This window comes from Seriola aureovittata, chromosome 10 (assembly GCF_021018895.1).
Source record: "Seriola aureovittata isolate HTS-2021-v1 ecotype China chromosome 10, ASM2101889v1, whole genome shotgun sequence".
Taxonomy (NCBI): Eukaryota; Metazoa; Chordata; class Actinopteri; order Carangiformes; family Carangidae; genus Seriola; species Seriola aureovittata.
The window spans coordinates 24,969,269-24,981,449 of NC_079373.1; the positions used below are offsets into that span (position 1 = coordinate 24,969,269).

General features: G+C 45.6%; 1 protein-coding gene across 1 annotated transcript in view; it reads left to right on the top strand.

The window, feature by feature from the left end:
* cftr (CF transmembrane conductance regulator) overlaps positions 1-12,181 on the top strand; it is a 34,530-nt gene that overhangs the window by 20,012 nt on the left and 2,337 nt on the right. The window contains exons 14-26 of the mRNA XM_056387925.1: positions 320-1,106; positions 1,242-1,370; positions 1,465-1,502; positions 2,427-2,713; positions 2,886-2,965; positions 3,084-3,234; positions 5,875-6,102; positions 7,008-7,108; positions 8,727-8,957; positions 9,901-10,056; positions 10,392-10,481; positions 10,772-10,944; positions 12,074-12,179. Of these exons, the coding sequence (XP_056243900.1) occupies positions 320-1,106; positions 1,242-1,370; positions 1,465-1,502; positions 2,427-2,713; positions 2,886-2,965; positions 3,084-3,234; positions 5,875-6,102; positions 7,008-7,108; positions 8,727-8,957; positions 9,901-10,056; positions 10,392-10,481; positions 10,772-10,944; positions 12,074-12,179 (2,557 nt within the window). The remainder of the gene's footprint in view (positions 1-319; positions 1,107-1,241; positions 1,371-1,464; positions 1,503-2,426; positions 2,714-2,885; positions 2,966-3,083; positions 3,235-5,874; positions 6,103-7,007; positions 7,109-8,726; positions 8,958-9,900; positions 10,057-10,391; positions 10,482-10,771; positions 10,945-12,073; positions 12,180-12,181) is intronic.

Below are 12,181 nucleotides of genomic sequence, written 5' to 3' on the forward strand. Positions count from 1 at the left end.
TCAGGAAATGTTGTTTTTTTTGTTTTTTGTTTTCTGAAAAGACACAAGTATCTTTTGATGATATTAAAGTGTTGACTTTGGCATTCCTTCAAAGGGGAAAAGCCGCCAAAATCCCTCTGCTGAATGAGCGTTCTGGTGTGCCTGACTGCAGTTATGGTTATAAACAGACAGTAGCTTGTTAGATTTGAATGTGGGTCATTCTTTCAAGGTCTGACACCTCGCTCTCCTTTGTTCTTGTTATATAAACAGCTACTCCTTTTTCTGATAGTCTGGCTTGGTTTACAAAAGAATATCTCCATTTATCTGAATCCCTACACAGGTGCATCTGTAAACTTATGGCCTCCAAGACTCGGATTGTGGTCACCAGCAAGTTGGAGCATCTCAAGCGAGCGGACAAAATCCTCCTGCTGCACAACGGCGACTGCTACTTCTACGGCACCTTCTCAGAGCTGCAGGCCCAGCGCCCCGACTTCAGCTCCCTCCTCCTCGGCCTGGAGGCTTACGACAACATGAACGCGGAGCGACGCAGCTCCATCCTCACAGAAACTCTCCGCAGGGTCTCCATCGACGAAACCGCCGGCTTCCGAGGACCAGAGCCGATCCGACAGTCGTTTCGCCAGCAGCCGCCTCCCATAATCCACTCTGGCTCTCAAAGCCATCCCGTGGGCGATGGCTACCCAGAAAAACGCAAACAGTCCCTCATCCTCAATCCCCTGGCGGCCGCCCGCAAGTTCTCCTTCATCGGGAACTCGCAACAGACAAATACGCCCCAGTCCACCACGATAGAGGACGGGGTCCGCGAACTTTCAGAGAGGAAGTTCTCTGTCGTACCTGAGGACGATCAGGTAGAGGAGGTGCTCCCCAGGAGCAACCTGTACCACCACGGGCTGCAGCATCTCAACGGGCAGAGGCGCCAGTCCGTCCTGGCGTTCATCACCAACGCTCAGGGCCACGAGCGCCGAGAGCAGATACAGTCGTCCTTCAGGAGGAAGCTGTCCATCACGCCGCAGTGCGACCTGGTGTCCGAGCTGGACATCTACGCCCGCCGCTTATCCAAGGACAGTGTTTATGACATTAGCGAGGAGGTGGATGAAGAAGACATGGAGGTAGGTGTTTGTGAGAACCTTCTTCAACGCTCATTTAGAAGCACACGAGTAAGATCCTCTTATGTTCCTGTTAAGGTTTCTGGACATTTTATCAGAACTGATGCTGCGTGTGTCTGTGTCTGGGTTTCTCCTCAGCAATGCTTCGCAGATGAACGTCAGAACATCTTTGAAACTACCTCATGGAGCACTTACCTGCGCTACATCACCGCCAACAAGAGCTTAGTCTACGTCCTCATTTTCATCGTCTTTGTCTTCGTCATCGAGGTTAAACTGCCACCACTGTCAAGTCTTTTTCTTCTCTTGTTTTTAAGTCATGTAAAATTAATTAACAATAAATGTTTGTGTGTTTTTTTTGCAGGTTGCTGGTTCAGTCATTGGTATTTTCCTCATTACTGAGTAAGTGTGACCAAAGGAAGCTGCTGTGCTTCCTTCAGACTCACTCGCACAGAGACAAGGATGTAGTTTAAAAAAAGGGAATAAAACAGGCAGTGGTTGGAAAGGAAAGGAAAACCAGATTCCTTTTATAGACGGATCTCACCGGCATTAAGAGCACAGACAAGAAGATAATAGTTACCATCATGATTATGTTCAATAAAAGTGAGCAATTAAATGAAGCCAACCATTTTTAAAAAGGAAAAAAAATAGGGGGTAAGCTATTTTACAAGAAAGGTGTGAAATCTGTTTCCTCACTGAGACCTGGACACACCAAGGCATCAATTTAAAAAAAATAAGTCTCTGAAGTAATTTATTGGGACGATCACCTCTTCTGATCGGCTCTTCTACAATCTCAAAAACCCTGTTAGGTGTGTTAGTGAGGCTAAAACTGAAGACAGTGGTGCTTTGTTGTTCCCCTGCCTGTTGCAATATTTGCCCACTGCAGAAATACTAGAAATGATCATTTATTAGCTAAAGCAGTTTTTAACACACAAGATGAGGATGTTTAATGAGGATCATTTTAGTAGAATCATATGTTCAATGCTTTTGTAGTGGCTCTTATAACTGACTCTAATATGCAATTTGTGTAAGTATATGAACGTCACAGATGTGAAACATATGTTAAAACAGGGTTTAAATGTTCAAGTAAATTACAAATTTGCTTTTGAATGTTGGACTTTCTGAGTTGAAGATTCCTTATTTGTGTTTTATGTGTAAAGTATCATAAACTAAAAAGATTTCTGCATGTGTTCCTCAATCATTCATCCTGTGTTTTGTTAAATTCAAGATTTCTAACCTTATTTATACTTTTATTAAGTGTCAGGGCTCCAGTGTGTTCTGTTCTGTTCCCAGTCTAAAAATCTAGTCTGTGTTTCATTCCACCAGCACCATCTGGAGGGACGGCGCCAACCCTTCCTCGCCCAACTACATCAGCGAGCAGCACCCGAACGCCTCGTCGCCCCCCGTCCACCTGGCAGTCATCGTCACGCCGACCAGCGCTTACTACATCATCTACATCTACGTGGCCACGTCGGAGAGTGTGCTGGCCTTGGGCTTCTTCAGGGGTCTCCCGCTCGTGCACACGCTACTCACCGTGTCCAAACGGCTGCACGAGCAGATGCTTAGCGCCGTGCTACGAGCCCCCATGGCTGTGCTCAACACGATGAAGACGGGTGCTTTTTCTTTTTTAAGTTTCTCAGTATTTCTTTTAGAGGAAAATGTAAATATCATAAATGCTCGTGTTCACCCATTTTTGTTTTTATTTAATTTTATTTTTTGTTAGAACCACAGCTGTTTAAACCACGTTCACTGTCGCACTAACGTTGTCATTTTTTCGGCTTCCAGGTCGGATCATGAACAGATTCACCAAAGACATGGCCACCATAGATGACATGCTGCCTCTGGTGCTGTTTGACCTCATACAGGTATTTAACCGGCACCGATGGATGACGTAACATTACGCAGCATAGTATTTACCTGACCAACAACAAAAACTCGCTCTTTAAATGTGTTTTAACCTTTTTATTTTTACTTTCACACCAGCTGACGTTGATCGTTTCGGGCGCCATCTTCACGGTGTCCATCATGCGACCGTACATCTTCATCGCTGCCATCCCATTGGCTGTCATCTTTGTCATCCTCAGGAAGTACTTCCTACGAACTGGACAGCAACTCAAACTGCTGGAGGCTGAAGGTGAGAGCCAGGAGTGTGACTTACTTCCAGGTGACCAGGATGTGAATGTGTTTTATCAGAGTGTGTGTTCAGGTGCACAGATCTATTTATCTGTTTGCCTGGGACATAGAGTACAGACTAGGGAGACTGATCTTCTCATATAAAAGGAAAATGTGCATTTGCAATATGTAAATCCAAACAAAATTTAGTGAAATATATAAAACGGCTTCCAAAAACAGCTTAAAATTGTATTTTAAACATAATATATATTCTTGAAATCCAATTTAGGTTGGGATCACAGAATATATTTCGTCTCTAAATGCAAAAATCAAACAATGACAGCGAGAGTTGGGGGGGGGGCAGTAATGAAATGACAACTATTCAGGAAGAGTTCAAGTGAAAACATGATGAAAACTGATAGAGTGAACAGAGGAAGTGCGACTCTGGGGAGCGAACGCCACAGTCATCATAACTGCTCAGCGGCAGACGGAGATGGTGGACGGCCCAGGGCCAACGGGGGAAAAGGTCACGCTGAAGAACAAAAAACATGACAAGAGGAAGGGCTGAGGGAGAGGATGGACGGACTGCCTCAGAGGGGCGGGAGCTGGTAAAGGAAGCGAGGCAGAGTGAATAGAATATCTTATCCTCCAATTAACCACGTGTTTTGTGTCCCTGTGAAAGGAATTAAGATGTTTCTAAAAAAGTTTGTTTTGGCTTGTTTTGATCTTAAAACTTTTATTGCAGAAGTAAATCTGCCGAACAGGAAACGAAGCTGAACAGTGAAGTGATAAGATGCTCAGGGGTTTTATTCACTGCTGAGATCAGTGTTACTTTTAGGGGATGTAGTTAACTCTTATTAGATTCGCCTCCACCAGCGCTCTGTGTTTGTATCCTGCAGACACAAAGTCTTACAGAGCATCAAGTTATTAACAAGTCTGAAATTTAATTTACAATATTTTTTTTCTCTTTCTTGCCAAAGCTGGTAACAGAAATTATAAAATGTTTTTTTTGTGTCCATTTGCAGAGGCGTTACACACTAAACTAAAAAAGTTCATTGTGCTTCAGAAGGTTGACATTGATTTTATTTAGGAAATATTGTTACGTACAGACGGGAAGTACTGAAAAATAAGATGCAATAAATACAGAGATTGTATTAGTTCTCGTTTTCTCACGAACCGAGTGGCAACTAGACGTGAAAACAGAGAAGTCTGGGAGATATTTCTATCTCCAGCTCTGTATGATTCGGGTGCGTGAACTGAAATTGGATGAAACTGACGTCCAAAACATTTCATGTCAGCATCTCTCTCGTGAAACGCTTTTTCTTTTCCCCTCTGAGAACAATTGAACTGCTGTTTTTATAGGGAATAATGCAGGTGTTGTGGTTATGAAAGGTAAATACACTCACTGAGAAGTTGCTTTGGACAAAAACAGTGAAGTAACTTGATCTCCTTTTCAGTGCATGAAAATATTTATACATCACAAGAAGATACTTAAAAACAGCAATATACTTTAGAGCATGTAGATTTATTTTAATACAATTTAAACTCATTTCAAACCAGTTTAAAAAAAAACAAAAGCGGGTCACTGGACTTGCTGACGAACACTATCCTGCTCTGCTCCTCTGGTTCTGGCGTTTGAATGTGTGTTTGGGTGACGGCGGTGGCGAGGTCTTTCCGGAGCAGCTGAGAGCACGTCGGGGTCAGAGAGAAATGAGCCGAGCCGGGATTTCCTCCGTCCCCATCCTGGTGTCTCTCCCTCTGCTCACGTCACGTGGCAGCGTGTCGGACGAAAACGCAGTGGAAGTTATGTGTGTTAGTCACTCAAGTATTTATTCGGGATGATTTTGCTTTTTGTCACCATTGTTCTGTTTGTGTTACTCAGAGATCTGTGTCGATATCTGACCAGGATTCCTGTGACTCTACTGCCTGTACAACAGACAGCGTGCTACTTAAACAGGCTGTGTTTACAGCGCGCCCGACCTATCGGACAGTTTGAGCTGTGGACACATACTGCAGTGGGACTTGTCTGAATGCAAACTTTAAATGCTTACTTCCTCAATTCCTTTCAACCAATCGGGGGCAGGTTGTTCCAGAGTTGTGGCGCCCTGACAGCAAAAGCTCCGCCCCCTTTAGTCTCACATCTCAACATAAGAACAGCTTCCTGTCTGGAGGACCTCGGACTACGTGCAGGTTCACAGGGGGCAATGAATGGAGCTGCTCTCTGCTCATTGAGCTCCAGACAAAAACCTCAGAGTCTCTTCATTAGCAACATTTTTTCTTTTTCTTCTTCTTTTTTTTTTACCAACAATCCTTTATTTTCTGTCATGCCTCATCTGCCTTCCTCCTTATAAATCCCATGATTGATTGAGTAAAATCATCCAAATTGGTTTTGTCTCATTTCCCTTCGCTTCTGTCTGACGCAGGTTGTCTGTCCCAGTAACAAGAAAACGTTCTGCTTCTTCTACTTTTTGTTCTTTTTCTTTCATCGCATACCGGACCTCTCATTACCTCTAATCTGAGCCGCTTCATTTGCTTTATTGATAGGACCGACTAAACTAATATTTTGTTGAGCAACTTGCAGAATGTCAAACCTTTTTTTTTTTTTTGTTTTTTTTGTTTTTTAAAAGACTGTATGTGCCCTCTCTCCTGTGCTCTCCTGCAGCTCGCAGCCCCATCTTCTCCCACCTCATCATCTCCATCAAGGGCTTGTGGACCATTCGGGCGTTTGGGCGTCAGACCTATTTCGAGATGCTCTTCCACAAGGCGCTGAACACTCACACGGCCACCTGGTTCCACTACCTGACGACGCTGCGCTGGTTCCTCTTCCGCTGCGACATGATCTTCGTCCTGTTTTTCAGCGCTGCCGCCTTCATCGCCGTGGGAACCAACCGTGAGTGACGGGATGGTTGGAAAAACTGATTTAATGAGTTTGAGCCTAAAAGTATAAGTTAGGTTACTTCATTTGCACCTGCAGGTAAATTTGGTTTGCAGTAAAAAAAAAAAGAGTCATCAGTCGGCACAGACGACACCGTGTGCACAAGGTAAATAAAAATAAAAATAAATAAAGAAATTAATACAACTTATTCATACGAGGGATCGCATATATAATATTGAGGACTGATGTCTGGGAGGAGCTCGGCTGGTATCTGGTTGCTCCACTTACCGGTGTCTCCTGATCACTTGCTACTGGACGTGAGAATCTTTTCATCATTTGTTTTTGTTGCAGTTGAGGTTTCGAACCAGTGTCGCGCAGCTGACACTGTGAGTAGGAACTTCTTGTTATTTCCACTGGGGCTTGTGAAGTGGAGAAGCCTCAGTGTTATCTGCGTGTCACAGTGTGCAGAGTCAGATACCAGGATCATTACAGAACAGTTTGTCTGATCAAAACTGTTGGAATGCGGCCGGATAAAATCACGTACAAAAAAGGAAGCGTGCGTTTGTTTGATTAAATGAATGGGAAACACAAGTACACGCACACACACTTCAACACGTGTTGCTGCGTCATAGCCTGTGTTTATGTGGAGCGCAGATTAAAGGGTCATTTCACAGCTCATTAGATTCTAATAGAGCCAGGAGCCGAGCTGCAACACCTGAGTGCCGCTCTGACATCAGAGAGAGCAGCTTTGATTGGACAATACCAATGACTTAGTGTGTGTGTGTGTGTGTGTGTGTGTGTGTTTGTGTGTGTGTGTGTGTGTGTGTGTGTGTGTGTGTGTGTGTGTGTGTGTGTGTGTGTGTGTGTGTGTGTGTGTGTGTGTGTGTGCGCGCGTGTGTGTGTGCGTGTGTACTCTACAGAGGACAAACCAGGGGAGGTTGGCATCATCGTGGCCCTGGCCATGCTCATCCTGGGGACTTTTCAATGGGCCGTCATCACCAGCATCACGGTAGACGGACTGGTATGTGTTTCACGCAGACGCACACACACATCGCATCTAAATACTGTGCAGCCAGTGGCCGGTCGAGAGTGTGTGTGAAGTGTTACATACACACACACACACACACACATTAGAAGAGGTTCTACCTGAACATGTATGAGTTTGTTTTGTGACACCTGCGTCTGCAGCTCTGCACATCTGGCGTTCAACCTTCCCAGATTTTCCCACACCACTCCATTTTATCTGTTAATTTCTTTGACTTCCTGTTCAAGTTTGCCTGCACACACACACACACACACACACACACACACACACACACACACACACACACACACCCCTACACTCTGGATGATTGGAGACCATAGTGCCACCAATCATCAACCGCCGCCTTTTCAGACGAGATCTCCGCACGCCTTTGTCTAGAGAGCTTGTGCTGCGGCGCTGAATACGATTTATGTAGTTTATTTGGAAAGGATGCACCTGCAGTTATTGATAACATCTGGCTGGAAAAATATCTGTAGACTTTCTGCTGTTGGTCAGTGAGTCGTTTCTCTGCAACAGCTGAGATAACCTGAAAACCCAACGCGCCCCCCCGCTCTGTAGTGTTGTCACTGCTAATCCAACCGTTGGTCTTTTGAGGGGATACAGAGTCACCAGCTGCTTCTTTTAAAGTGATGGAAAAAGTTTTTTCACCAAACCTCGACCCTGTAATTCTTTTCCTGGTGTCCGATCCATCCGATCAGAGTGACCTTCATAAATGTTAAGTAATTAAATCGGTTTAACCATTAATCGACGGTCGATAGGCGACTCCTCCTGTCACCAGATTCCTCATCTGTGCTTGGGTTAAAAAAGTGTCCGCCGGTTGATTTTTCTTCTTGTTCTGAGTAACAGAAGTCGACGTGGCATCACCTCCTCTTCCCATCATCATCATCATCATAGGCTGTTGTAGAGGGTCAAAGGAAGAGCAGGGCGAGCTGCAGGTGCTTCTGAGAGTCATGAAGACCTCGTGAGGCATCTTTTCAACCTGTTTGTTCCCGTCCTGTGGTTGTTTTCCCTTCATGTTGGTTAGTGAAGCTGACAGAGCTTATCACAGTGCAGGACATTTTGTTCAGCACACACACACACACACACGGTGTGTGTGTGTGTGTGTGTGTGTGTGTGTGTGTGTGTGTGTGTGTGTGTGTGTGTGTTTGGGGGAGTTGGCAGAGCTCTTCAGTGTGACTGATATTCAAATGTGAGCTGGGAAGGAAAATCATTAAAGCAACAAGATAACATTTCCAGCGACGGTAAGAGAAGCTGATAAAATATGAAGAAAAACTCGGTTTAGTTTTCCTTTCCTGAAACTTTTATTCAGTGTTGAGCTTTATGAGAATATGTATTTCTGATATTTCAGTGGGTTTTAACTTTGTTTATTCAGCTAAAGAAGCAAGAGATCCTTCATCCTTCTCCCCCTTTCTTCTAACTGGTTTCATGTTGTTTAGTACAAAGAGAAACCATCTTAATAAAGCATAGAGCCGGATACTGACAGCAACAGTAAGTGATGATTGATTTAATTCTCCCGCTCCAGGAGCAGAGGTCGTCTACAGGTGTAGAAGAGTTGTGACTGGTTTATGTCCTAAAACTCCCTCCCTCCTCTCAGATGCGTTCGGTGGACCGGGTGTTCAAATTCATCGATCTGCCGTCAGAGGAGCCGCTGCCGGGGAAATCCGGCGGTAAAGGAAGCCCCGACCTCGTCATCGACAACCCCCACGCCCACGACTGTTGGCCCAACCGCGGCCAGATGAACGTCCAGGGCCTCACTGTCAAATACACCAAGGCTGGACGCGCCGTCCTCAGTGACATCTCCTTCTCTGTGGAGGGGGGGCAGAGCGTAAGTCCTGAGTGACGAGTGTGTGTGTGTGTGTGTGTGTGTGTGTCTGCGTGTGTGTGTGTGTGTGTGTGTGTGTGTGTGTGTGTGTGTGTTTGACTGGATCTTAATGAAATATGGCAGAGTGACGTATGTTAGCTCTGCTTTATTGGATCTTAAAACATCAGAGCAGTGTTTGGCTCAGCGGGGGGGCGCCGACATTAAAGGGTCATAGAGGTCACATACGATACAAATGAACATGAAAACAACAACAGCTCTTTACCTGCTGCATGTGTGAATAGGCAACGGTTTGTTGATAATATTTGTCTTTTTGATTATTTAAAAAATCAGTTAATGCAGTTAAAGTTACAAATGAGAGGAATTTGTGCAGGTAATTAAGTTTTTTGTTTACTGTCATTTATCAACGTGCAAATGAAGAAAAATGACATTTTTCTCTGGGGCCAAACAGAGGCAACAACAATCAACAAATGGTAAATAAGCAAGACCCCGAGGGGAGCTGTGTTAATAAAACAAATGATTGCAATGACTAAATGAGCAAGAACGGTCTTATTATAAACAGCAGCAACAAATAGACTCACATCTGTAATATCTGAAATTTGAAATTCCTTGAGCCAGAGTCTAGGGCAGTGGAGCTCAGGCATTATTGGCCAAACAACTTGTCGGCTCTCTGCTCTCTGCTCCTGGCAGTAATTATAGTCAGTATGAGCTCTGCATAATGAATCCTGGAGACCAGCAGAGCTCGGTAAGTGTCAGTGCTTCAGCCCCGTCCCATTAGCTGCTCTGTGGCCTCCTGATAAATGGGCTAATAGTTGCCTGGAGGCTGCAGCAAAGAGGATGGAGAACTTACAGACTCCTGAACACCTCAAGGCAGCAGTGTGTACATGCAGCATATACAATACTCTGTGGGTGATTAAGATATCTGCGTCCTGTTGGTGTGTCTGTGCAGGTGGGTCTGCTGGGTCGGACGGGTTCAGGGAAGAGCACCCTGCTCTCCGCCCTGCTGCGCCTCGCCTCCACGGATGGAGAAATCTCCATTGACGGCGTCTCCTGGAGCTCCGTGTCCCTGCACACCTGGAGGAAGGCCTTCGGGGTGGTGCCGCAGGTACATCCGCTGTCTGGACAGATAACGCTTTGTTTATGTTGTTACCAGAGCAGTTAAATCTGAGATCACTCATCCTAAGATTAAGGGTTATTCAAAAACTATATATATAATTATAATTGAATCTGTGTCATTTTGGATGAAACTGGAGCAGTCTATTAAGACCTCCGTTCTTTTCTTTTAATTTTTTTATATCCAAAGCAAATAAACATGAACGTCATCAGTTGGTTGTGAAGCTGTGAAACATCAAATTGCATCAAATGCCCGAAAAAATAGTTAGTTGCTAATTTAAGGCAACCTGTCTAACCCAGTCTGCTGATTCTCTCCTTATCGAACAGAGAGTCTTTATACTGACGGGGACGTTCCGCATGAACCTGGACCCACATGGACGTTACAGCGACGAGGAGCTGTGGCGGGTGGCCGAGGAGGTGAGCCTCCAGTTTCCTCTCCAGTTCCTTCTCTTTTCATGCCGCTAGAATATCAGGGAAATAAGATGTTGAAGACTTTTTTACCACGCAGGTTATTTTCATTGTTTGTCTAGTTGACGGCAGGACCATCATCCTGCTGCTCTGCTGTATAATAAGCATTTTATATGATGCTGTGACACCAGCCACGTCCTGCAGGGTCAGACTCGTCTTATTAAAACGAAGCAGCAGGAAGTTTAATGCCTCTTTATCGCCGGACTCTGTCCTCAAGAATCTGTCCTGCGTGTCCTCAGGTGGGTCTGAAGTCCGTGATCGAGCAGTTTCCCGACAAGCTGGACTTTCAGCTGGAGGACGGCGGCAACGTGTTGAGCAACGGACACAAACAGCTGCTGTGTCTCGCCCGCTCCATCCTCAGCAAGGCCCGCATCCTGCTGCTGGACGAGCCCTCCGCCTACCTCGACCCCATGTCAGTATGGACGCCGAAACACTGTGTGTGTGTGTGTGTGTGTGTGTGTGTGTGTGTGTGTGTGTGTGTGTGTGGTGTGTGTGTGTGTGTGTGTGTGTGTGTGTGTGTGTGTGTGTGTGTGTGTGTGTGTGTGTGTGTGTGTGTGTGTGTGTGTGTGTGTGTGTGTGTGTGTGTGTGTGTGTGTGTGTGTGTGTGTGTGTGTGTGTGGTGTGTGTGTGTGTGTGTGTGTGTGTGTGTGTGTGTGTGTGTGTGTGTGTGTGTGTGTGTGTGTGTGTGTGTGTGTGTGTGTGTGTGTGTGTGTGTGTGTGTGTGTGTGGTGTGTGTGTGTGTGTGTGTGTGTGTGTGTGTGTGTGTGTGTGTGTGTGTGTGTGTGTGTGAGTGTGTGTGTGTGTGTGTGTGTGTGTGTGTGTGTGTGTGTGTGTGTGTGTGTGTGTGTGTGTGTGAGACAAGATAATGCTGCAGACAGGCTCAGATAGATGAGGCCTCTGTTTACACTCTTATTTCTATTTCATGTCACCTGCAGCGTCGGGTAAATGTAGGTGTTTGTATTTGAGCAATGAGCTACAACACATTTCCTCGCCACCATGAAGCTTGTCTGTTTCTCCCTGTGGACGTTTTTTGTGTGAGACACCAGAAGCTTTAATAGTGTTTGTAAGCGAGGAGCTTCCTACTGCACTGTGTGTGTGTGTGTGTGTGTGTGTGTGGGTGTGGGTGTGTGTGGGTGTGGGTGGGTGTGTGTGTGTGTGTGTGGCGTCCGGTGAAGTGAGATCACTGCACAGCATCAGTCACCCAAATCCAGCATGTGTAGTGTTCCTGTCACTGCATATGGTGACAATCTAGAGTGCTTACAGTAACTCTGAACTGCTGTATATGTGTGTGTGTGTGTGTGTGTGTGTGTGTGTGTAGCCATATGTGAAGGGGGGGGGGGGGTTGGGGGGTCATGATGGTAAATGAAGCCTATAATGAGCAATCGAGTTTAACCTGAGGGCAGCGCTGCCTCCTCTTTCATGTCAGCTTTAACAGGAGCAGAACGCTAAGCTAATGTGATAGCAGTGGAGAGAGACGGCCTTTGATGATGATGATGAAGATGGTTCTGTGTGTGTGTGTGTGTGTGTGTGTGTTTGAGCAGAACGTTACAGGTCCTGAGGAAGACTCTGAAGCAGGCGTTCTCCGGCTGCACCGTCATCCTGTCAGAACACAGAGTGGAGCCGCTGCTGGAGTGTCAGTCCTTCCTGGT